The 24,614-nt window shown below is 53.6% G+C and overlaps 1 protein-coding gene across 1 annotated transcript in view; it reads left to right on the top strand.

Annotated features, from left to right (window-relative positions):
* Window positions 1-24,614, top strand: part of NINL (ninein like) — an 83,845-nt gene that overhangs the window by 5,358 nt on the left and 53,873 nt on the right. The window contains 11 exon segments of the mRNA XM_063107517.1: window positions 1,800-1,893; window positions 4,205-4,377; window positions 5,973-6,039; window positions 7,919-8,109; window positions 8,773-8,925; window positions 11,499-11,669; window positions 15,551-15,687; window positions 17,003-17,143; window positions 21,659-21,833; window positions 22,808-22,918; window positions 23,474-23,554. Of these exon segments, the coding sequence (XP_062963587.1) occupies window positions 1,800-1,893; window positions 4,205-4,377; window positions 5,973-6,039; window positions 7,919-8,109; window positions 8,773-8,925; window positions 11,499-11,669; window positions 15,551-15,687; window positions 17,003-17,143; window positions 21,659-21,833; window positions 22,808-22,918; window positions 23,474-23,554 (1,494 nt within the window).

The following is a 24,614-nucleotide window of genomic DNA, read 5'->3' as shown; positions in this document are numbered from 1 at the left end:
TCCTATCCACTCTTCTAAAATAATAAATTATGGTGTAAATTATTTTTCTGCTAAGAAAAAGAATAAAGGTGAAATAAAGGATCTCAGACAAACTAAAAGAGTTTGGCACCAGCATATTCAAGAAAAATGAAATTCTGAAGGATATACTTTAAATAGATGGAAAGTTATCCCAGATAGAAGGTCAGAAATTCAAGAAGAAATAAAAAACAGAGTTCTCAATATGTGAATAGTTCTAAATAAACATTATATATATATAAAACCAAAAAAAAATTGTGGCTGGTTAATATATAGAATTAAAATACGTGATAACAAGAGCATAAAATTCAGGAGTGTGGTAAATGGAGTTAAAGTATTACACAGACTTTGTATTGTCGTAGCAGAGGGTGAAAGTATTGATAGTAAATGTTGATAAGCTACGGATACATGTTGTAGTTTTTAGGATAAACGGAATGGAAATAGACTGTATAGCTTCTAAATTAGTAAAGAGAAAAATGAAATTCTAAACTGTAAGCAGTAAGTCCAAAGGGAGGACAGAAAAGAGAAAAAATAAGCAGGTCAAATTGAAAGCACAAAATAAAATAGTAGATTTACATTCAAATATATCAGTAATTTCATTAAATGTAAATAGACTAAATGTTTCAGTTAAGAATAAAGACAGTCAGATTGGGAAAAAATCCAACTACATACTGTTCATAAGAAGCACACCTAGAACATAAGGATATAAAAAATTTAAATTAAAAGTTTGATAAGATATATCTTATAAATACTAACCAATAGAAAGCTGGAGTCATTTTTTGATAAAAGAGATAATAGACTTTAAGGTAAAAAGCATGACTGAAGTAAAGCGGGTTAGTATTTTATGATGATAAAAGGTTCAGTTCACCAAGAAGATATAAATGCACATTCTGTGACCCAGCAATCCCATTCTTAAGTATTCCTAGAGACAAACCCTAGGGACAGGTGTGTAACAATGTTTAAAGCAGTTTCGTTTTGAATAACTGAACGCTGGAGACCATGGACATATCCGTCAGCAGGAGCATGGTTAGTTCTTGCAGTTAGGCGGTGGAGCAGCACGCGGCCCAGAGAATGAACGGTCACACGGCAGGTGAGGTGAATATTACGGAAGTCATATGGAGTCAGAGAAGTAGGACATTAGGGAAGGTAAACACGTGGTTCCATTTGCATCAAATTCAAAAAGAGACTAGACTAAACCATATTTTTTAGAGGTTCACGCAAATGAGATACAGAAAAGCAAGGAAGTCATTACCATGAAAGTCAGAGTAGGTGGGCAGGCCATTCACCAGGAAAGGGTCATGGTGGGAGGGGCTCAGGGTGCTGGTTCTCTGCATGGGGTGGTGATACCGTGGACGTTTGCTGTATGTAGGTCACTGTTTTATGGTCACCAGACCCCTCTTTTCTGCACTGTTTTCTAATTATGTTGCTTGATTTATAAAATCGATAATAGTGCTTATTTGGTGGTGGGATTATGATTGACTTTCGTTTATGCTTTTTATTTTAAAAACCTTAAGTAGCCTCAACCGTGCCCCACCCTCCCTCCTTCCTCTCCCACCCTATGTCCCTCCCTTTCCCCTCCCCCTTTCCCCACCGCTCCCCAACATCTTAGAATGTAAGATAATAATAATTAATTAATTAAAAATAAAGCTTAAGTAAATATTTGAAAAGAAGAATGTTCTGTCTAAAAGACAACATGATTCCATCTGAGAAAAAAACCCCAAAGATTAACATATTAAAGGTGTGATCTGTTGAAAGTAACATTGTCCTCTCTTAAATTCACCCAGGTTAACTTTGAGGAATTTAAGGAAGGTTTTGTGGCCGTGTTGTCCTCAGGTGCTGGTGTCTGCGCCTCTGATGAAGAAAGTCCTTTGTCCTCGGGTAAGACCCCGCCCGTGCCCTCCACCACTGTCTCTGCACTGGCTGGGCCCGCCCGGTCGCTCTGCAGGGCCCCGCTGGCCTCAGCTGTGGTCCTGGCGCTGCGCTCTTCCTGATTTCTAATCCGTTTGCTGGTCCTTCCCACCACCTCCCACTGTGATCAGAAAAATGGGCTTTTATACTCCAGGCGTGAGAGTTTCACGATGTGACCATTTGCCCTGGGTTTTGGAGAACAGCCCTGCTTCAGGTCATTCTCTTCCTTTGGTTAAAGACCAGTACTAAACACATAAGTCCATGCATTTTCACTCTAGGGCCTCGTTCCACTTTTCCTATAAATACACACATCAGGAAGGCACACCGGGCGTGCAGGAGGACTTGTTGTCCTCTGGAAGGACGCGTGGCCCAGGTGGCTCAGCACTCCCACGCTGTGGCTCTGTGGGTGTCACTGCTGCCCGGTTCATTTCTGTGCCGCAGTTCTCCCGCCCTTGTTTGTGCCCTGCCTTGCCCTGTGGACACTCTGTAGAGCGGGCTTCTCCCTGATGGAGGGGTGGCACTCCGGCTCCTGTCGTGACAGCGGTGGGGAATAGTATGAAAAAAGCATGTTTTTCTGGGTGGCTCCTTATCCTAAGGGAAGTACTGACTGACTGACAGCACCGGGTGGCGCAGCCGGCACAGGATCAGGTCAGCCTGATCATGGGCTGGGGGGTCAGTTCAGTGGGGAAGTGGAGGTAAGGAAAACCAAGGGGAGGAGAACAGGGACATGCACTGGGTGCACCATCTCCAGGTGTGCAAACATGTGTCCAGCTCCCCAGGAGTGGCCACGGGTGGCGTGCAGGGTGACTGGGTTCTGCCTCTGTGCAGGTCTCCTGTCCAAGGGGTCATACGGGAGCGCACCGCTGAGGTCCCAGGTGTCCCACAGCCTCCCGCCCACCAAACAGGAATTCCCTTCTTCCTGCACCACCTCATGGTGCTTCCTCAGGCACAGAGGGTGGAGGAAGGTTCCTCCCCAGCCACTCACAACCAGCTGGCTGCACCATGTCTGTGGAAGCCAGACTCAGAAACAGGAGCCTTGATTCATTGGCCACTCATTCGTCCTTCTGGCCGCTCTCCCTGGAGCACCTTTCTGCATGTTTGTAGCTGCTGCTCTGAGATCTGGTACATTTTCTGCAGGTTCTCTCACTTGCTCTCCACTGACCTGGCAACTCTTTCCTCTGCTCCAGCACCCCCAGGAGCTCTGTCCCGTCCGGTGAGAGTTTGTCATGCAAGCCCCATGGATACCTGTTCCCAAGGGGATCGTTACCGTCCGGTAGAGAACTTCAGAGTGTCCCAGTGGGGTCACCCTGCATATTGCCAGCTGCCTTATATGTCACACTGCCACTTCACATTCAGCACGGCCCTAGTGGAAGTCAGCATCTTCCTCCCTAAGCCTCGTCCCTAGTTTCCATCTCTGCACCTATCTGGCCAGGCTTGACCCAGCCTCCTCCTCCAATGGCTCAAGACCAATGGCTGTGGATCAGCCAGGGGCATTGAGGAAAGGGACGAGGAGCGTTATTTAGGGAGCCTGGCTTCTGCTGTGTGAGACTTGGGACACATCTGCAGGGAAATGTGCCTCAGTTTCCCTGGCTGGGCACTATCCTGGGGCTTCTTCCCTCTGAGCCCATGTCCTGTCATGGCTGCTGCAAAAGCTGCCCTCCCTGGTCTCTCTCCTGTCCTGCCTGTGTGATGCCTTTATTAGGGTCATGCAGATGTAGAGAAGTAAGGGAGGAAAACCGAGGTGCAAGGACTTGTAGGTTTAGGGTGTTCTCGTGAATCCCACAACTAGAGTGCATGCCGGTCTCTGCCCCAGACCTGTAGACCTGCCTCGGGACATCAGAGACTTCCCTAGCTGTGTCTGTGGCCACCCCCATCCACGTCCCCAGCCCCGCTGGGGCGCGGTCCTAAGGTGAAATCGTGGCAGGTGGTTGTCGGGTCTCTGGAGCTGTATGTTCTTGGATTATTGGGGAGTTTTTTCTTTTGCATAAAAAGCTAGATTTTGTATTAGATTTCGTGTTTGCTTTCATCACATAAGCAGAAGCGAAATATGCTTAAAAAACATCAACAGCTCACAGAGTTTAGAGGAAAGCCCCAGGTAAGCGGACAGCCGCTGTTAACCATTTCTTGTGTTCCTTTAGAAGTTTCTGTGCACATAACAGTGTGTGCTCATGAGTCACACTCTGTGGCCAGTCTACAGCTTCTTAGAGGGCATCCTGTCAGCATTATGGGCCCAGAGCTGTTTTAAAAGGCTCCCTCACCAGGTCTCCCATTTTCTTTCCAGGCGTCTCCTGTGCTGTCCCACCAAAGTACGTGAGCGGCTCTAAGTGGTACGGCCGTCGGAGTGAGCCTGAGCAGTGGGGCTCTGCCACCGAAGCCACGCACATGCCAGAGCAGCAGGCGCAGGCCAGCCTGAGAAGCCCGCTCCGGCGTTCCGCATCCCTGGAAAGCGTGGAGGTGAGTCTGCTGTCTCTTCCCACCTGTTTCATAGTATCTGATCACAGAGGATGCAGGGAGGGCATCTACGTCATTCCATGTTAACTTGTCTCCATCTGATTGCCTTCGGGTTACCTGGGCAGGAGAGAATTTGAATCCTTTGTCTCCCTCCCTGCTCTCCACCACTACCTTCCCCTGTCACTGCAAGAAAGTGATTTTTATGGCTTCATTGGCACAAAATGGTAACATGCCAAGGATAGAAAGGGGAGGTGCCTTCCCAATGCAGCCTCTCAGGAGTGTGGATGTGTCAAGGCCACAGTCCCCCTCCCTCCAGCACTTACGATGTGCCGAGGCCACACTCCTGCGGCCGACTCTGCCCCTCAGCACCAGCCTGCGGGTCTGGAGCCTCCCAGCACTTTGTGGAAAGATGTATCCCCGGGGCAGGTCCACGGCTCACTGGTGTCAGTCATAGACTCAGTAGACCTGTTTTCAAGGATTCCAGAAGGTACCTGCTCTCTGCAATGTCAGCTTCTTGACAGATGGGGCTATATTTGGGAACTTATCTTTGACAAGACAACTCTGGGACCCCAAATTGATTTGTTTCTATTTTCAACATTTGATGAGGCAAAGAGGAAGAACAAACATATTTTATTTTTAGAGTCTCTTTCTCAGGGGCACGCTACACCTGGGCAACACCGACAAATCCGAGACGTTCCCCTTTCATTCTCTTTTTAAGATCTGGAGCTCGAGTATACAGGGTTGAGTGAACCCACTCCTCTGTCTTGGTTGGTTGGTGCTGTTTAGATCATCCACGATCCCCTAAACGTGAGCACGGTCATAGCTGCCTTTAGGATTTCAGCCGAGTTGAATGTATTAGAACGATGGGGCTGAGCATTTATCTCTGAAAGTTTCTGACCTGCAGGAGCAGTGCAGCTTTGGACACTTGGAGTCCTGGTCACCCAGGCACTTACGCCACAGTCCGTTATGGGGACATACAGCACGTGGTCAGAAGTCAACTCAGCCACAAACGTGAGGTTTTTACCCAAGTCAGGCATGTCCCACGGGCCCCGCCTGGTTCAGTGCAAGCTTGCAGAAGCCCCTGAGGTGTCAGGTGCTTGCCACACACGTGCTGTCCCTGGCGCCCTGGAAGGGGCGCAGGGACCTGCTCACCTTCCACTGTTCACTGAACTGATGAGTGAGGCGGGGCAGGTGCGAGAGGTGGTGATGTCGCAGGCCTTGGTTGGCGACTGTGTCCTGTGACTGGCACGTTAGCCTCAGCTCAGGGCCGGCTTCTGTCATGTGCTGGCATCTGCAGCTGGCACCACGAGGAGGTGCTGGTGTGGAGAGCGTGCACCTTCCATTAGGACACGAGTGCTCGATTCTATGTTCAGTGTGAGCTGCTCACGGCTGTGGCTCACGTGAGGAGCCCCGAGTGTGCAGAACAAGGCATGTCCCGGTCTCCATGTCCTGGCCCTTGGCTGCTCGTGTGACTGCACATGCAGAGCTGATGCCTCGTCCTCGGCAGTCCCTCCCCACCCAGAAACATCCTGTTCTTGTTGTTCCTGGCGCTGCACCCTCCACGGGACCCACATCCTTCTCGTTATGTTTTTCTGCAGAGTCTGAAGTCAGATGAGGAAGCCGAGGGTGCTAAAGAGCCTCAGAGGGAGTTATTTGAAGCACAAGGTAAAGCTGTAGCCTCACGCCTGGTGCTCTCTGCCTTTGGCCAGTGCTTTGAAAGTTCAAGGAGCTGGGTGGTTGGACAGGGCACAGGCAAAGTATAATCTGGAAAATGCATGGTGTGGGTGGTGTCCCTGGTGGGCCCCTTCTGCAGGAGCGGTGGGCCCCTTCTACATGATCGTCACAGCTGTGAGGCGGTCACTCAGTCCTCAGCCTCCCCTAAGGTTAGGTCCTGGGACAGAGGCTGCTGGCCAAGGGAGCAGTGTGGTCCTGCCATGTTTTATGGTCTGCAGGTGCCAGTGTGACCCTAGCCAGCAGGTGTGGCTCTGGGTTTTCAGGCCGCAGGGCCCTGCCTGGCCCTGTCACTCCCAGGGCTGGCTCTGTGCCTCCTTTCTGGCACGCTGGGCCTGGATATATCCTCTTGCCTGTGGTTGGTAAAGGAGCAGCCTTGCACGTGCCAGGGAATCCGTCTGTGCCCAAATAGAGCGTGAGGCATAAGGACCTGACGCGGCAACAGAAGGCAGCAGCCAGTTCCTGGAAGCCCATCCCAGCGCCTGAGCAGAGCGCTCTGCAGCGTGGAGAAGGGAGGGTGTGGCTGTCTGCGTGGCTGCAGCGCCACCTGTGAGATCCGGTGCTTTGGGAAGGGAGGCTGGGTGTGCTGGCGTGAGTTGGCGTGGGGTCGTCACCAGTCTCTGAGGCACATGCGTCACTTGCTTCTGTGGGTACAGGAACACTTCAGAAGGCAGGCGCGGAACCCTTCACAGTCATTACCTCTGGGGAGGGGAACAAAAGGTCTGCGGGGAGTGGGGCTTCTTTTTCTTCTTACTTATTTTGTTTTTGGCTCTAATACCTCTTTAATGTAAAAAGTGAATAAGTATTACTGAAGAATCCTGGAGTGTAACTGGGGAGACAACACAACACCTGTGACAAGCAGTGGCAGGAAATAGAGGACGGTACAGCTGGTGCGAGAAGCACAGAGTGGCCCATGTTGAGCACAAGGGGCTGCACAGGCACTTCCTGGGCCTGCCCAATGCCCGCAGCGTCTCCCCTCAGAGCCCCTGGGCCTCCCAGGAGGGGGTCACACTGAGCCTCATGCAGCCTCTGTGAGCACAGAGCCCAAGCTTTCCGATGCTTCTGCAGAGCTCTCTGAGGGTTCCTGGAAGGTTTGGAGAACGGATAGATCTGTAGGGGCCTTGTGATGTCTGGAGCCTCTGCTGAGACCCTCGAAGGCTGGGCCTAGAGTCATGCGAAGGGTCGCTCACACGTGGGCTGGGGGCTCACACGTGGCCTCTCGGTGTGGCTGGGCTTCCCCACAGCATGTGGCTCAGGGCCCAAAGCACACATGGTCTCGCAGACAAGTCTGGGGTTGCCTCCCTGCTATGGCCAGTGCCAGAGTCACACAGCATCCCTCCCGTTGTGTTCTATTGGAAGCTGCCACAGGGTTGTCCAGATTCGAGGAGAGGGGATGCAGACCTGATGGGAAGATTGTCAAAGAATTTTGAAGCCTCGTTTTAAACTGACCTCCAGGGACAGGTCGGAAGGAAGAGGGAAGGCATTTCGGAGAGGGGAGAGTTGGAACAGGTGGTTGTCGTGTACTGCAGGAAACAAAAACTGGAGGTGATGGTAGACATATGTGGGCAAACTGTCAGGTCCTTAAACACCAGGTGTGTGAGGTGGGGGATGGCAGGAGGCTGTCACGGTCTTTGAGGATGGCAGTGGATGCCTGGGGTGTGTCAGTATTTGTCTTTCTGTACCTGGCTTACTTCACCTAGCATAATGTCCTCAAGATTCATGCTCATGGCAAATGTCAGGATTTCCGTCTTTTTAAAGCTGGGTACTCCCTTTTATTATATCAGGATGTAACTGCGAATCTTCCTTGCTTCAGGCCAGCTGCAAACCTGGGGCTCCGAGGTCTTTGGGAGCCCCCGGAAGTCCTGTAGCTCCTCCTTTGACAGCCCTGAGAGCCAGGTGCGGGGCATCTGGGAAGAGCTGGGTGTCGGCAGCAGCGGCCACCTGAACGAGCAGGAGCTGGCTGTGGTCTGCCAGAGCATTGGTCTCCAAGGACTTGAGAAAGAGGTAAGAGTGCAAGATGGGCCACCCAGACCACCCCAGTGACTTGTTTCATGGGTCACGGTTTTGTGTTGGGTCTGTAGAATCCCTTCACCCTTCTGATGCTAATTCAGCTATATCACTTTCTGGTTCAAGGCCCTTTAATGGCTCCCACTGCTTCTGCCCAAGGCCAGACTCCAGACACCTTGGAAAGTCCATCTCTGGCCGTGAAGCTCAGCCCCACCGACTCCCTGCTGCTCCCAAGCATGGCAGGCATGTCTGATGCCTTCACTCACAATCCTCCCTCTGGCTGGAACACCCTTTCCATCTTCTTTGTATGGCCCGGCTCGACTGTGAACTAGAGGCCAGGCCATGTGCTTTGAGTTCACCTCCTCGGCATCCAACAAGGTCCTGCCCAGTAGACACTGCATGAGTTTTTGTGGCATTAGGAAGTTCAGGTGACATCCACTCACAGTGGGATGGAAACTGACCAGGCCATGTAGGTTTACAGGACAGAGGAGGGAGACCTTGGGAAAATACAGGTAGGTGTGGCCCAGACAGTTATGAGTTGGATAAGGACAAGCAACTCTGCCCTGCTGGGCACTTGGAGCCAGGGAGGCTCTGGTAATGTGGCTGGCACGCAGCTCTGTGTGTGGGCCTCTGGGCCTGAGAGTGATGGCTTCTATTTAGGAACTCAAAGACTTGTTTAACAAACTGGATCAAGATGGAGATGGCAGAGTGAGTCTTGAGGAATTCCAGCTTGGCCTATTCAGTCATGAGCCTGCTTCACTTCTGGAACCTTCCACTCTGATCAAACCAAGCAGGCCTTGGTCTCATTACCAGGTAAAATGGGACAGTTGGGTGTCAAACCCCAGCAGTAACTGCTGTTATTCTGGTGACTGAAGCTGTTGACCCTCTACCTGGGTCACCGCACAGCGGGCTGTCCAGGAGTGGGCAGGGGTGTATGCGCATGCATGTGTACGTGTGGGGCCGTGTGACTTAGGATCTAGAACCACACAGACCTAGGGCTGATCTGGCATTGCTCCGCCCTAACTGCGTCTAACTGGGTGAGTCACGCACCTTCTCTGAGCCTCAGGCTCAGCTGTAGAATGGGGACAGGCTGGTTGCCTGCCTCACGGGGGTTGCAGAAGGTCATGCACACTGCGTGGACGTGGGAGCTCCTCCTGTGTCTTCTTGCTCATGAGGGACGTGCTCCAGTGAGGAAGCGCCCGCTTCCCGTCCTCTTCCCGCTGCGGTAGCTCTGCAGCCACTCCCCAGGGTGTTCCTTAACCTGCGTTCACCCACCCTGCATTCCTGACTTTTACCTTGCACACAAATACCCGATCTCTGTGCAGTCTGAAGGGAGTGGATTTTAGGCAGCTGTTTGAATTGTGGCTTTGTTCAGTGGCTGGCGGCCCAGCACGTTGGTTTTCTCAGTACCAGGACAGAAAAGCCTCCCTCTCCCCCTGCAGGGCATGGCTGCTCTGGGGACATCTTGTGGATGCTGCTTCTCTGACGCAGAGGCTGGTTCCTTCATATTTGGTGGGTGGTGGTATAGGACCAGAGGCAGGCACATCTGAGAATCTAAGTATTGGACTCTAAAGTCAACTAGAAGGACTAAGAAGGAACCCAGGAGCCAATGCTGAGGAAGAGCGTCCAACCCTGAGGTTAGGAAGACCAGCGGAGCCGGCCAGTCAGCTGAGGGAGCGCCTGCTCTGAGGTGGAGCCGCCTGCTCCCCACGTGTCCTGAGCGGCCAGCACCTGCCTGTGGCCCCGGCTGCGTGTGAGGAGGACCATGGGTCCCTCATGCCTCCCGCAGTGGCCTGCCCACCATCAGCGGCCTCTCCTGCTTCCCTCACTGCGCCGTCCTCTCGGCACACACGCGTCCATGCACACCTGCACACTACGTGCACACCCCCTGCGTACACGCAGTCCCACTTACAGTCTACACAGAGACGTGCAGATCTGTGCTCACTGTGCACACACCATCTCTCACACACATGCACCATGACAGACGAGTCACAGAACATTGGCACTGCCACCTACTTCAGGGTAGAAGCTGGGGGTGTGAGGTTGGCAGAGTGCCCCGCTTGGCTGTGGGGTGAGGGGTGCCGTGTCCTGTGTGCCCTGGCCAGCAACAAGGCAGGTGGGCCTGGTGGTATAGGGCTCTGCCTGGAGCCCTCCGTCTGGCGCTCAACCTCAGAGCGGGGGAGAGAGGGGCGACTTGAGCTTCAGGCACATGTGGGTGTCTAGCTGTTCCATGTCACGGAGCCCCCGGAGCCACCCTTGCCCTTCTGTGGACAGGGTAAAATGCCTGCTTTGTGGCGTTCAAAGCACCCCACATGGTTCAGTGAATGCTCACTCCTTGGCAAGGTCGGGACAGTTGTGAGATCAGGCCAATGGGGAACAAGGGCACTGCCTTGGGGACTCTGTGCAGGAGCAGTCGCAGTGTGAGCAGCACATGGGAGGAGGTGCAGGTTGGGAAGGGGCTGGGGCGTCCTCCCAACAGAGCCTGAGGAAGGGATGTGCTAGGGGAGTGGGGGGAAGTATTCCAGCCCAGGACAGGCTTGCGGTGTCCAGGGAGAGCAAGGGGGTCCTGAGGCAGAGCCTGGTGAGGAGGGCACTCTTACAAGTGCTGGGAACCTGGGGGCCGTGAGCGGAGGCACGTGGTGTGCAGGACAGGCCACCACCCTCAGCCCTGTGGCCCGGCGGCAAGTCCTTGTGGTGAAGGGCCTTCCCTGGGCAGAGAAGAGCAGGAAGGTCATTCTTACAGTTCCAACCATGTGGAGCCTCGTGGGTCAGCTTCCAGCTAAGAGATTTGCTTGCCTTCAGGAAAACTCCCCAAGACCACCTGGCCACCGGCCCTGCAGGTCTGGGTTCTGAGGACACGTGCAGTTCTGCTTGGGCCATCCCCCCTTCTTCTGGACCCATCTTGTGTTTCCTTTTGCAGCCTGGATTGTCCAGGCACTGCATGTGGCTTCTCAGGCTGTTCCTCTGTGAGGCCAGGTGCACACGTCACTAACTCAGGGTGGAGACGGTCAAAACCCCCGTCGTCCTCCTCTTTGTGATGGCATGCTGACCGGGGTGACTGGTTGCACCACACAGGCGTAAGGCCTCAGCTGGATGGTGCAGGAGTGGGTGTTGTGGGGTCCCCAGGGGAGTGAGGGCCAGGAGTCTGGAGCCAACCCTGTCACCTGCAAAGCCTGGGGTCTTGAACAAATGACAGGATGGTGCCATGCTTCGGCTCTTCATCTAGGAAAAGGAGCTCACAGTGATCCCGCGAGTTTTTCTTATTAGGCCTCAGTGTGATGTTGAAGCACCGAGCACGGGCTGGGGAGGGTGGAGTGTGTTGACAAGGCTCAACACATGGCTTCGCATCTCCTCTGCTCAGGACTTCTCCTGTCCCCTATGTGCAGGTCCCGGAGGAGAGTGGCTGCCACACCACCACGACCTCATCCCTCGTGTCCCTGTGCTCAGGCCTGCGCCTCTTCTCCAGCCTTGACGATGGCACTGGCTTTGCTTTTCCTGAGCAGGTCATCGCTGTGTGGGCCCAGGAGGGCATTCATAGTGGCAGGGAGATCTTGCAGGTTTGGAAGTGGTCACTTATGGCTGCCACAGCGGTCGTAGGGCTGGGCAGGGCATCTGGGGGGCCGTCTGCCCACAGAGGAGGGTGGACGGAACACCTCACGTGAGAGATGCAGCAGGGGCACATGTTCTGTGCAGAGAATCCCATGTAGGAAAGTCTGGGTGGAAACATTTTCTAAAATATAGGAAATTTTAAATTAATAAGATAATAAAAAGTACGGAGAAAACAACAGCCTGAAAAAAATCCATTTGCAGGTAGGTTTTAGTATTTTAGACATTTCCCCACCCCCTGCCAGGCAAAGGAGGTGAGTCCGGCAGGTGAGTAGAGAGATCCCCGCCTTGGTGAAGCTGTGCGCTTAGGCATCACTGCCGCAGATGTTCCTGACGAGCTCACAGGGAACTGGCAGTCCTCCCGGATCGTGCCCAGCTGGTGCTGCCCACAGCGCCCCCCTCGCCCCCTGCCCCAGACCTTCCCGCCCTGGCGTTGCTCCTCCTCACGTGTTCCTCCACGTTGTTCTGGGTGCCCAGGGGGCTGTCCTCACACAGGGGCGGCTCTTCACGGGTCATGTTCCCCCAGGGACACAGGGCCTGCCCTTAGGATTTGGAGGGACTCTGCCCTGGGGTGGCAAAGTCCAAGGCGCCCAGGGGCCGGGCGTGGCTGAGGGAAGACCACCTCAGGGAAGTACAGCAAACTAGATTTACTATTTTCGTTTCCAGATTTCTCTTTCCATCGTTAAAAAAAAAAATGAACTGTATAAAAATCTATAAAGCAAAGAAAGCTTACCCTGCTTTGCTCCCATTCCCCAAGGGCGTGGCAGCTGATGACTTAGTGGGCATCCTGCTGAATTCTTCTCTGACACATGAAAAAATATATTTATATGTGTGGTTTATTTTATTTTTTGGTTTAAATTGGTAGCATGTATCTTGCTAATTTATGTGACCATGTGACCTTTTCCCCATTATGGGACATGTAAGTTTTTCCAGTCTGTTCCTATTAGAAACCTCAGCATTTATAATACAAAATACCCTCATGCTCTTATGCTGGTATTTTTCTGTAGTGTACATTCCTGAAGTTACATATTTTAACTCTTGATAGGCTTTGTCATTATTGCCCCCCAAAATGTCCCTATTACTACAAACCAACAGTACGTGAAGGAGCAGTAAGACAGGCTTTAAAACAATCCATCTGACTCTGGGTGGAGACCCTCCTGGGCAAGTCCCCCAGGATGGCAAAGCCAGACCCAGACAACTGGCCCTTGGGATTGTTCTGAAAGCTAGAGACTGAGCTGGGATCACCAAAACGTGCACACAAGGAGGGTAAAAAGCAGAGGTGTTCGTGGCTCTGAGATTCCCCGTGGCACCCCATTCACGATTCCTGGGCATCTGGACGTGCCCGGCTCCCGCTGCGCCCCGATCAGCAGTGCGTCTCTATCTGGTCCCTGCCATCTCAAAACTTGCTCTTCGTCCTGCTTTCCCATTATTAGTCACAATGGTGCTGCTCGTCCTGGCCCCACGGGGTGGGAGAACCTGGGCTGGTTCTCTCAATCCCTAACAGGTTGTCACTAAATCGTGCCCTACAACTTAACTAGCGTTTCTTGTCTCACGCAGTGTTTGTGGTCAGGAATCTGGGAGCAGCCTGGCAGGTGGTCCTGGTTCTGGCTCAGGCTCCCTTGTGAGGTTGTCATCAGCCCACCATTCACGGCGAGTCTTCCAGTGGCCCCACTGGGGCTGGGGTCAGCTTCCTGGATGGTATGCCCACGCTGCTGGCAAGCCGGTGCTTGCTGCGGGCGAGGCATCTGTCCCTGGCTGCCGGAGCGCCCTTGCAGCGTGGCAGCTGCTTCCCCAGAGTGAGGGTCCGAAAGCCAGGGGGAGGCCATGAGTGTCATGATCTCACCCTGCCTGTCACACCGTCACCTCCTCAGTGTTCTAGGAGTTAATGTGACAGGGAAAACCAGAGTGACCAGATGTGTGGAGTTCCCCCCACACACCCAGCAAGCGATAACACAGCGGATTCTCCAGCGGACACTAGCTGGGTGTCCTCTGATTTAATCCAGTTCTGACACTGTCTACCTGGAGGTAGCTTCAGATCCCATGGTGAGGGCTCAGTCCCACAAGACGGCCCCCACCTCAGATGCCAGTGTCAAGTAGTAGGTTGTCCCCTGTGCTTCTGACTCACCAGCTATATATGAGTGTTCCCACAACTGCCTCCTCAGGCTCAATTTATTTGCTGAGCGGCTCACAGAACTCAGGGAAACATGTACTTATGTTTACAGGTTTATTATAAAGGATACTACAAAGGACACAGATGGAGAGATGCATGTGGGAAGGGGCACAGGGCTTCTGTACCCTCCCCTGGCACGCCACCCTCCAGGAACCTCCACGAGCTCAGCTGTCCAGAAGCTCCCCAAACCCTGTCCTTTGGGTTTTAGGGAGGCTTCTTTACAGAGGCCTGATGGATTAAATCATTGGCCACTGGTGATCAGCTCCACCATCAGCCCCTCTTTCCTTCCTAGAGGTTGGAGGTGGGGCTGAAAGTCCCTACCCTGTAATCCTAGCTTGGTCTTTCCAGTGACCAGCCGCCATGTGAAGCTGCCAGAGGGCTGCCAGCCTCCAGTCACTCATTAACATTCAAAAAACACACTTTCTGCTCTGGAGACTCCGAGGATTTTAGGGCCTGGCAGGAAACTGACCATGGGCCAGCTGTGTGTTTCATAGTGTCACAGACATACAGGCCAGCCTTGTGGGAGGGGAGTTCCCAGGCAGAGCAGAGCATTGGCCACCTCAGGCCACCCCCCCACCCACATGCCAAGGTGGCTTTCATCACTTCTCAGCACCCACCCGATGCTACCGTTCCTGGAAGTCTGCACTTGTGGGATGACAGCGTCAGCCTCCCAGATTGCTGCCCGGGCTTCACTCGCAGTGCCCCTTCTCTTCAGGAGCACGGGGGTGGGCACAGGAGTGGCCCTGATGCCACCGCGTGTGCTGGTGTGCCATGGCGCCTGTGCTGCCCGCGGTGTGACTGTAACTTTCAGAAGTCACAGCAGGAGGCAGGAGTCAAGAACACTTGATGCTAGAGGAGTTTATGGGTGTTCACTGTTCTTTTTTGTTGTGCTAAAATACTCATGATTGTTCTGTTCTTTTAACTTTATTTTTAAGTTTGTTTTTCCAAATCCTGGGGGAGGAATGCTCCTTTCTGGATCACTTCATGTCCATGGCTCCCTCCTCTGACAGATCTTCTTTCTGCCAACAAGATCATTCATCCATACAAGTATTTTATAGAGCTGTGTTAATCATGATTCTCTTAGGTTGCAATGGCAAATGCCCAACTCAAAACGGCTTAAGTAGAAGGAGAATGTAGGGGTGGCCTGAGTGGGTGTTCTGGGACAGAAACTTCAGGCATTGCAGGTCAGGCTCAAGTGATGGCGTCGGGACTCCCTCCATCTCTGCTCTGCTTTCCTCTTGGTGGCGTCAGCTGCAGGCCAGGCCTCCTCGCTTGGGGCTTCCCGAGGCTCACGCAGTCCTTCCAGGAGCTGATTTCTGAGAGGAAAAGGGCCTGGCTCCCAGTGTCCGCGTCAATCCCGTGAGGTGCTTGCTGAGGACGAGGCTCTGCCTGTGTCTCACACTTTGTCCAGCCCGGATCACACTCACCGAGGCAGGGACGTGGGACCACAGTGTTGACAGGGATGGGGGCACCAGGGTTACATGGAGGTCAAGGAGGGGCCCCTCCCGAGAGGCAGAGACTTTGGCAGAAAGAAAAGGGCAGGTGCTGCCCACGATAGCCCACATGGGTCAGAGTCCCTGGACTGTCCTTAGGAGAATAAGGAATTGTGTGTTTGGAGAAGTCCCTCATCCTCTTGTGCCCACTGGGGCTTCCTGCTTCTAGAGCCTGGACTTCAGTGTGGATGAGAAGGTGAACCTCCTGGATCTGACCTGGGCCCTTGACAATGAGCTCATGATGGTTGATGGTGTCATCCAGCAGGCGGCCCTGGCCTGCTACCGCCAGGAGCTGAGCTACTGCCAGTAAGAGCCCACGAGGGATGGGGGGCAAGGGGGCACGCTGGCCAGGCTGGCCTCAAGGGGAGCCTGGGACACCCTGGACGCTGGGCTGCCTCCCTGCCCTGTGTGCCTTCACCATGAAGGCCAGTCCTGGGGCTGGGGCTCTCCGGCCCTTTCAGCAGGTGCTCAGGGTGGGAGGAGAAGGGAGCGTGGGGCAGGTGAGCGATGTCTATGTGTCTGCGCTGGCGGGGCCTAAGTGGACTGCTGGGTGCCTGCCTGCCCAGGTTTTCCCTCGAGCTTGGTGAGAAGCTCAGGATCTGTATGTTGAGGCCCTCACCCAGTCCCTTTTTGTGAGGTTCCAATGAGAAGGACTTGACCCTCGTCCTGCTGGTGTGGGAGCCCACTGGTGAGAAGGTGGAAAACTTCCAGTCGGCCAGGGACATGCTTTGTAGAGCAGTCAGAGGCTCAGGCCAGCTGGCAAAAGAGGAAAAAGGAGTGCTTTTCAAACGTGGTCACAAAGTGTGCAGTGACCATTGGCCAAGAGTACACTCCATTTTGACTGGGTTCGGCTTTGGTTTAGCCTCTATCTGCTGAGCAGATTTGCATAAAGATTGCTTTTGTGTTTTTATTGATGTTCTGAAGCTGCAGAAAAGATTGGCACAAATCACAATCTCGATCCTAAAGACTTTCCATCTTGTTAGGTGCTGACAGATGAGCCTGCTGACCTCAGGCACCTCTGCCAGCAGAACCAGAGAAGGGCTTGCCCAGGTCCCTCCCTTGACCTCGAGAGCAGAAGGGAGTCACCTGAATAGCAGTGCCACAGATGATTGCACAGAGCCTTGGCTGAGGCCTTGGAGTCACATACACGAATTGCCTTCTGCTCTGGGTGACTCGGATGCCAGGCTGCCAGGCACAGGGCTGTGGTTGGCAGGGATGCCAGCCAGCCAGCCTTCTCCTCCCCTCCACACATCCACTCCCAGATCAGGTGCTGAGGACTCAAGTTGTCCACAGCGCAGCTGGAGACGAGGTGCACAGAACGGTTCTCATACCTAAGAGATGTGGCACATCACAGTATTCAGGCCCAGATTTCCTGGGTTCATAACTTTCTAGAAACTGCCCTTGACAAGTCATTTGCCAGCCTCCCCAATACACATACCTGTAAGATGGGCACAGTGATTGTAGAAACCGCCTTAGTTGGTGGTGGCAGTGAGTTAACATGGCAACGCGGCTGTCGTCATCATTCATGCAGACATGGGGCTCGTGGGGTCCCAAGAGGCCCAGCTTGGCAGGTCAGGCTGATGGTGGCATCCCGTGTGACTCTGTCTCCTTCCTGTGGCAGGGGCCACCTGGAGCAGCTGGTGAGAGAGCGAGACAAGGCCAGGCAGGACCTGGAGCAAGCCGAGAAGAGGAACCTAGAGTTTGTGAAAGAGATGGATGACCGCCAGTCCACCCTGGAGCAGCTCACGGAGAAGAAAATCAAGTAGGTTCTGGGCCGGAGTGGCGGCCTCACCTGACGCCTCCCCTATCCACAGGTGAGGCTGCGGCCTTGAGTGTGTGGAGCTGAGACTCTCCTGTTTCACCTGAGCCAACAGAATCTAGAAGATACAACTTTGGGGATGTCTTTTCTTAAAACAAGAGAGGGTGTGTTTACAAAAGCAGAGCCACAGGGACAATCCCTGTCTCTGCCCCTGCTTCGTTCGGTCTTATGTAAGCCAAGTCCTTCTGTCGCCCAGACACAGCCCTGTGATTAGCTAGCAGGGATGCTCTGAGAGAGGTGTTGGCTCAGCAGGTGGAAAAAAGCCAAAGACCCAAATCTGACTCCACGCATCTTGACTAGAGTGCCTTGAGCTGACCCCTGGTTTGGGGCTGGTGGCCAAGCAGACCAGACAGAAGGATTTCTTTTTTTTTTTTTTCGTGACCAGTAAGGGGATTGCAACCCTTGGCTTGGTGTCGCCCGTACCACGCTCAGCCAGTGAGCGCACCAGCCATCCCTATATAGGATCCAAACCCGTGGCGGGAGCGCCACTGCGCTCCCAGCGCAGCACTCTCCCGAGTGCGCCACGGGGTCGGCCCCAGAAGGATTTCTGATAGTTTTGTTTTTGTTTTCTAGGGGCTGGCTGATATAGGTATCCAAACCCTTGACCTTGGTGTTATCAGCACCATTCTCTAACCAATTGAACTAACCAGCCAGCCCCTGATAGTTTTTCTTAAGGACACAAAACCATCTGTCTGGTTTGTTAATCAGAACATTTGAGGCACTCCCGCCAGTGAGGATTTCCCAGGAGCAGCAGGGAGGGGTTTCTGGGTCTCCACCATGGAGCACCGTCTGTGCCCGAGGGAGGCTGCCTGTCAGAGCTCTGCCGCTTGTTCACCTCATGAAGCTTTTCTCACCTGTGTGTTTGGGGGGTAGGGGAGGTCACCCATGTGGAAAAAGACGTCTCTGCGCCTGCAGTTCAGGGGCGGGGTCAGCCAGGCACTGTGGCCCTCCCCTCCTCTCCCTCCCTCACACGCAGCTGCAGGTCTGGCCCTCTGGTCCCCAAGCCCTTCCATTCCTCGTCTGTAGAATGTTTGTCATCTCTGGGTGGAGCCACTGGTGTATCAGCGCGTCAGCACAGGGCCTGGCACTTGCAGCTATGTCTCGCGATGCCTGTTGAGTACCATAACATGAGGAGGGAGAGGGAAAGAGTGGCTCAGGGGTTGTGGGTATTTTGTGGATCCTGTGACAAGTGCTCCTTGTCCCATCATGTGTGGCTGTGGCAGCCTCACAGCGGCCCTGATGGTGTGTGTGAGACCACACAGCACAAGGGTATCACTCGAGGTACATGTAAAGTCCCCGGCACAGCCCTGGATGGGCAGCTTAAGGGATTTCACAGGAACATCTGCCCTCCCCAAATTGCCTTCCATGCAGCTTTCTAGCACGTTGCTAAGAAAGGCACATCTGTCTGGCTTGGGAACCATTGGCATCGTTGAGGCTCAGGGGGAAGTGAGATGGTGTGAGGAGGGGCCATGTGCTGTCTGCCCCGCTCCGTGGACAGCACACTCTGGGGGTGCTCGCCTGGGGCACTGCAAGGTCTGCAGGGTGGCCCCACAGACGGGGAGCTCAGCAGCCATGCAACTGTGCCCAGCTAAAGCGCAGTGCTTAAACCAAAGATGGCTCAGGTGTCTGCTGTGCAGCTGCAGGTCCAGAGACTAAGGAAAGGTGCCGAGGGGTCGGGGATCGGGCTACTTTCCCCAGGGGGGGTGAGCAGGCCGTCCAGGCTACCCAGAGTCAGCCCTGAGGCCCAGCACCTCCTTCTCCATGACTCAGGGTTTCCAGAGATCTGCACCGGGCAGAAGGGGGTCTCCACTGCCCCTCCTGTGGCCCCCGCCTTCCCACATGCTGTGGTGCATAGGGCCAGGCTCTGTGCAGGGCAGGGCCTCAGCGCTGCATCCACGTGTGCCTCCTGAGTCCATTTCCTTCTGGGGGTGGCCAGGGTTGAGACCCACACGTCCCTCTGCGTGGCATGGGGAGTGGCGTGGGGGGTGGCGTGGGTGTGCACATGCTCGCTTCCACCACTGCTGCGCTGGAAGGCCCTGGCAGGACAAGGGTAATTTTCAGAAAAGCTAAAAGTTCTGTATGCTTTCTCCAAACACAAGGAGGTGTCTGGGGAAGGCCGACAGGCCTGGGCTGAGATCCCTGCCTGGGATGTGGGTCAGGCCGCTGGCCCTCCTGCAGCAGGCTGGGCTTGTGGGGCCTCCCTGAGCCGCCTCACCTCAGTGTAGAACGTGGGTTTATCACAGAAGTGCATTTAGTTAGGAAATAAATCAGTTTGTTTCTGCTCTTGTCAGCAGTGATAGTCTTCATTCAGATGACTTGTCTAGTGCCCGGCCGCTTCCATTCCAGGCAAAGCAAGCTCCTGAAGGCAGAATCAGGGAATTCTGACTGCTAAGGCTGACTCTGCAGTACCAGGTGCTTAGTTCCTGCCTTCCCAGAGCGAGGTGTGAGGTCATCTGGCTTCCACAGAGTGAAAATGTTAAAAACTAGGAGCTGAAAGGAGAGAGAGAGAGACCAGCAGCGTGGTCGATGCCGCCCTCTCTTGGAACACCGCACTGCTCTGTCTCTGAATGTTGGTGCTCCGCTGAGCGGCACGAGACCCTTGTTGGTGCTAAGGACCCTTCATGCTGCCTACGCAGGGTCCCTCTGGGAGGCTGGGGTGTGAGGGGTGGCTTGCAGCTCCAGGCAGAGCCGACCCCCGCATGACCTTCCTCTCACCGTCCAGCACTGGCCACTTCCCAGCCCTCAGTTAGGGTTGTTCATGGGAGACGACGCTCCTTTTTACACAGTTGTGTTCAAAGGCTGAAAGTGAATCGATCAGTGTAACTGTGAATGCATTTGCTTTGGCCAGGACATGTAGGGCTGGATCCTCTCCCAGCCATCTGGGAAGAGTTTTGTGATGTGTCTTTCCTGAGGGCCAGAGGATCGCCAGCTCTAACGCAGCATCTCTGTCTTCAAATCTGGCTGAAGGACACACGGAGGGAGATGCTGAGCTGAAGCCCAGAGGGCCTCGGGGGCTGTGGGGGTGTGTTTGTATTTTGTCCTGTGAGCAACGGGGAGTTATCAGTAGGTTTCTAGAAATAACTCCTATGGTTGCATTAGGTTTTCCTTACTACAAATGTACTGAGTGATGTATGTTTATTGTGGAAAACTTAGAAAATACAAGTAAAAGGAAAATAAAACTAGAAATCTCACTTCCCAGAGTATATTACTCTTAACATTTTTTTACATGTCTTTCATTTTTTCTGTGCACATAATTATTTACAAATGATATCATATTGTATATACCTTTATGATGGCCACGGAACCTCCCATTATGTGCGCCTGCCCTATCTGATCTAACCATTTCCCTTTTGTTATATATTTCAAGGTTTTAAAAGAGTGGGGTGACAGGGCCAAATATGTATTTTTATATATATATATATATATATTTTTTTTTTTTTTTGTCTTTTTCGTGAACGGTACTCAGCCAGTGAGCACACCGGCCATTCCTATATAGGATCCGAACCCGCGGCGGGAGTGTCACTGCGCTCCCAGCGCCGCACTCTCCCGAGTGCCTCACAGGGTCGGCCCTATTTTTATATTTTTGGCAACTGGCTGGTATGGGGATCTGAACCCCTGACCTTTTAAGTCTGTATTTTTAAAACTATTGCAAAGGTTTGTAGAGTATTAAATTAGTCAGATTTATCATCTTGTTTTTTCCTAAGTAACAGCTGCTGTTGCTCTATCTTCTTCCCCTTTGGATATTGTTCCTTTAATGTTTGGAGCCAAGATTATAAGGCTGGGCTCTGTTGGCTGAGCCCAGGTATTGTCTTATACTTAATGATTGACATTGCCACACCTTCTGCTGAAGGCAGTCTTCAGTCTAGGTGGACTTGGTTTGAGAAATCCTGTGGAGCAGCTGTGTCAGTATAAAGCCAGAATTTGACATCATGATGGAAAAGATGAATGCACAATCTGGGGAAATGCCTCCTGCCTCTTCTTCTCATTGCCTTGGGAGTTCACTGTCCATAGGTTCTCTGCCGCCTACTTCCTGGGGGGAGGCCGACTTCTATATGCTTTTGGTATCAAAGGCCTTTGTCAAAGGGTTACTGCCAAGTAGTGGGGAGCAGTGGGGAGCAGGGCAGAGCAGGTGGAGAGGCAGCCCCCAGAGAGCCCTGCCCGCCTGCCCTAAGGGCTCTGGCCACAGCACCAGCATTTGCCTCGCACCCCACCGGCTCTCCTTTTCTGGGGGTCACCTCCAGCAGCCCACAATAGATGAGTGTGTGCTAGGCCTGCTGAGGAAAGGTGACCTGGGCCATCAAGCGGGACCACAGAGTCCAGGATGGTCAGCCGAGTGCTGAGGGCAGGGAGATTTCCAAGAGGGAAGAGGCCCTGAGGCAGCAAGGGTTGGGTGGTGAGGGCTTGGGCATCGCTGGAGAGCCCCAGTGTGACATGTGTAACGTGTGTGATGTGTTTCAGGCACCTGGAGCGGGGGTACCAGGGCAGGCTGAGCCTCCTGCGGTCGGAGGTGGAGATGGAGCGAGAGCTGTTCTGGGAGCAGGCCCGCAGGCAGAGAGTGGCACTGGAGCAGGATCTGGGCCGTCTGCAGGCTGAGGAAGCTGGCCTCCGCCAGAAGCTGACCCTAGCCCTGAAGGTAGGGGGGCATCCCCAGGGAACCCTGCCCCAAGGGACAAAAATGGGGCTGGAGCTTGAAGCTGGAGCAGGGCAGGCCCATGAGTGTATCCTCTCACACTCACATCTTCCTGATCAAGGACCTGACACCTTCCAGTGCCTCAAGTTTACATTTCAGTGGTAGGGAGACACCTGGTATTTCAAACCAAGGAACATTTGCTGCAGTGGGGCCGTGTCACACCTAAGGCAAAGCAGAAGGGTCCTGACTTTGCAAGAGCAGCATCGCCCCTTCCTCTTCTCCCTCTCACTCCTTCTCTGGGTCAAGTGGACCAGAGGTCAGGGAGGGTTAGTGGTTGCACCCCAGAAACCAGGAGCACCTCTGGAGTCACCTGCCAGAGCGCTGGCTTTGTGGCCTGGACCCGATGCAGTTTTATGGGCTTTGGTGGGCATCCCACAACCCGCCCCCACCCCGCATCTGGCTCCAGTGAGGTGCCGGGCACGTGGACAGCCCCAGCGCCTAGTCTCTGCTCCTGCCCGACTCTGTTCCTGAGTTCCTACCTTGCAGCCCTGTGGTTTCTTTCTACCTCTGCCCTGCCCTGCCTCCCACTGCCTCTACCTCCTGGAGGAGGAGCCGGGAACTCTAGGAACCACCCACCCACCTTGCTCTGCACCCAACTGTCCCTGTCAACCCTTCACTCAGTCTCAGTGTCTGCAGATGCCACCTTCCTCCCTGATGGACTCTGAGCTGTGTTGGTGCAATTTCAAATCCCTCATTTAGGACACTGTTCAGAAATAATGCTTTGCTAGCCCTTCTGAGCACAGGGTAGTGGTGGGGGGAGAAGTAAAGACAGTGGGCAGTGATAGAGCTCAGGCACAGCCTGCACAGTGCAGAGGCAGTCAGCACCCCACACCCTCCCTTCTTCCCTGAGAGGTGACACTGAGACCTGCCTGCCTTCTCCTCCTCTGCCTGGTAAGCAACTGGCCTGTGTCTTTTAGGAAAACAGTCGATTGCAGAAGGATATTGTGGAAATGGTAGAGAAGTTCTCGGATTCAGAGAAGCTGGTCCTGAGGCTGCAGAATGATCTGGAGTTTGTGCTGAAGGACAGAGTGAGTCCTGCTGCTGAGTCTTCAGAGAGAGACCTGGGGTGGGGATCAAAAGTGGTCAGCGTCCTGAATAAGATGACATAGGGACCGAACGTAGTGTTTTTCTATTAAAATTCTAGAATGGAGAGAAAATTAGCATCAAGACTGTCTGTCTGTTTTGTACCCCCTCCTGACATGTATGGTCCATCCTCCTAGCACACAAAGTGTCTTTAGCAACAGCCTCAGTGACTGGTTCCCAGTGGAGAGGCAGGGCCAGGCGGGGGCCTCCCAGGCCGCTGTGGTAGGAATGCAGCTCAGCCTGGAGGTGTGAGCGTGAACGCCTTCAATAAATCTGGAAAATCCCTCGGCCTGGAGAACTTTTAAATGGGGGGGCAGGGGTTTGGGGGTAAAGGAGGAGGTGAGGAGAGGAAGACAGGGAGGAGGGATGGGGTGGTTGCACCTGGAGCTACAGAGCCTCGTGGGGAGCAAGCCAGCCAGGCTCTCAGGGCCCAGGGGCTGGGGAGCAGCTCCACCTGGCCTGAGGCCCTGGCAGTTATGTCGGTCCAATCTGACTTTCAGCTAGAGCCACAGAGCTCAGAACTCCTGGCCCAGGAGGAGCGGTTTGCGGCAATTCTGAAGGAGTACGAGCTCAAGTGCCGGGTACGTGCCCTGCCCATCCCACTTAGCTACCTGGAGCAGCCCTGTGTCCCACAAGACCTTGGGACTGGGGCCCTCGCGGTTGTCATTGGTGCACAGAGCCCTCCCCACATCCCCCCATCCCACCTGCAGCAGGGGTCAAACAGGGTACCCATGATGAGACCAGCACTGCAGGTGTCAGAGTCTGTCTGGCTCAGACCTAGGTGCCAACGTGCAGACCTTGTCCCTCTTACCTCCTGGGTGGGCCGCACTCCTGGTCTCCATGTGTAAAGTTGTCCAGCAAGGGATGGCAGGAGCATCTTCTCTAGGCAGTGTCTGACCACAGCTGGGCCTGAGCCTGCACGGTGCTGCCGTGTTGTGCTGCCTGTGTCCTGGGGACTAGTCCAGGTCCCGAGACTGATGGGTTCCTGGCTCACCTTGGCACATGTTCTGAATGCCACCTCTGTGTTTCCAGGCACCATGAGGGCATCATCTCGTATCCGATTGTTCATGTTTAGATTTCCACAGCCAAGCCTAGCAATGTGGATCAGGCCCCTACCTCTGGAGACCCTGGAGTGCAGGGCGGGGCAGAGCTGGTGAACGAAACTTATACCTCACGACCCCCATACACTGACTGGGGACCCCAAAAAGCTTTTGTTGATGTGGGTTATATCTAATATTTACTGTGGTAAAAATTTAAAGTGGAAATTTTTTTAAGTTTAATTCATTTTAAAATAATAAGTTAACATAATAACAGGTTAACATAAATAGCACATTTTTGTGAAAATAGCTATTTTCCAAAAGAAGGAAAAATTAGTGAGAAGTGTGCCATCGTTTTACATTTTTGCTAGTTCTTTAATGGCTGGCTGTGGCAGACAGCTGGCTTCCTGCCTCTGCTTCTGTGTCCGTCTCTTGTGATATGGCCTTGGGAAGCTCCACCGTGTCCTCCTGAGAGGGCGGGCATGAGGAAGGCAGCCGCCACCCCGATGCCCGCCCTCGTGGGCTGTGCCGCTTGCAGACTTCCATCGGGGTGGGTTTCTGCGTCTGTAGGACACAGCCACTGTATGACTAACCAGAGCTGTGG

The sequence above is a fragment of the Cynocephalus volans genome, chromosome 9, assembly GCF_027409185.1.
Source record: "Cynocephalus volans isolate mCynVol1 chromosome 9, mCynVol1.pri, whole genome shotgun sequence".
NCBI lineage: Eukaryota > Metazoa > Chordata > Mammalia > Dermoptera > Cynocephalidae > Cynocephalus > Cynocephalus volans.
Note: the sequence above shows the minus strand (reverse complement) of the source record. Positions and strands in the feature narration are given on the sequence as shown.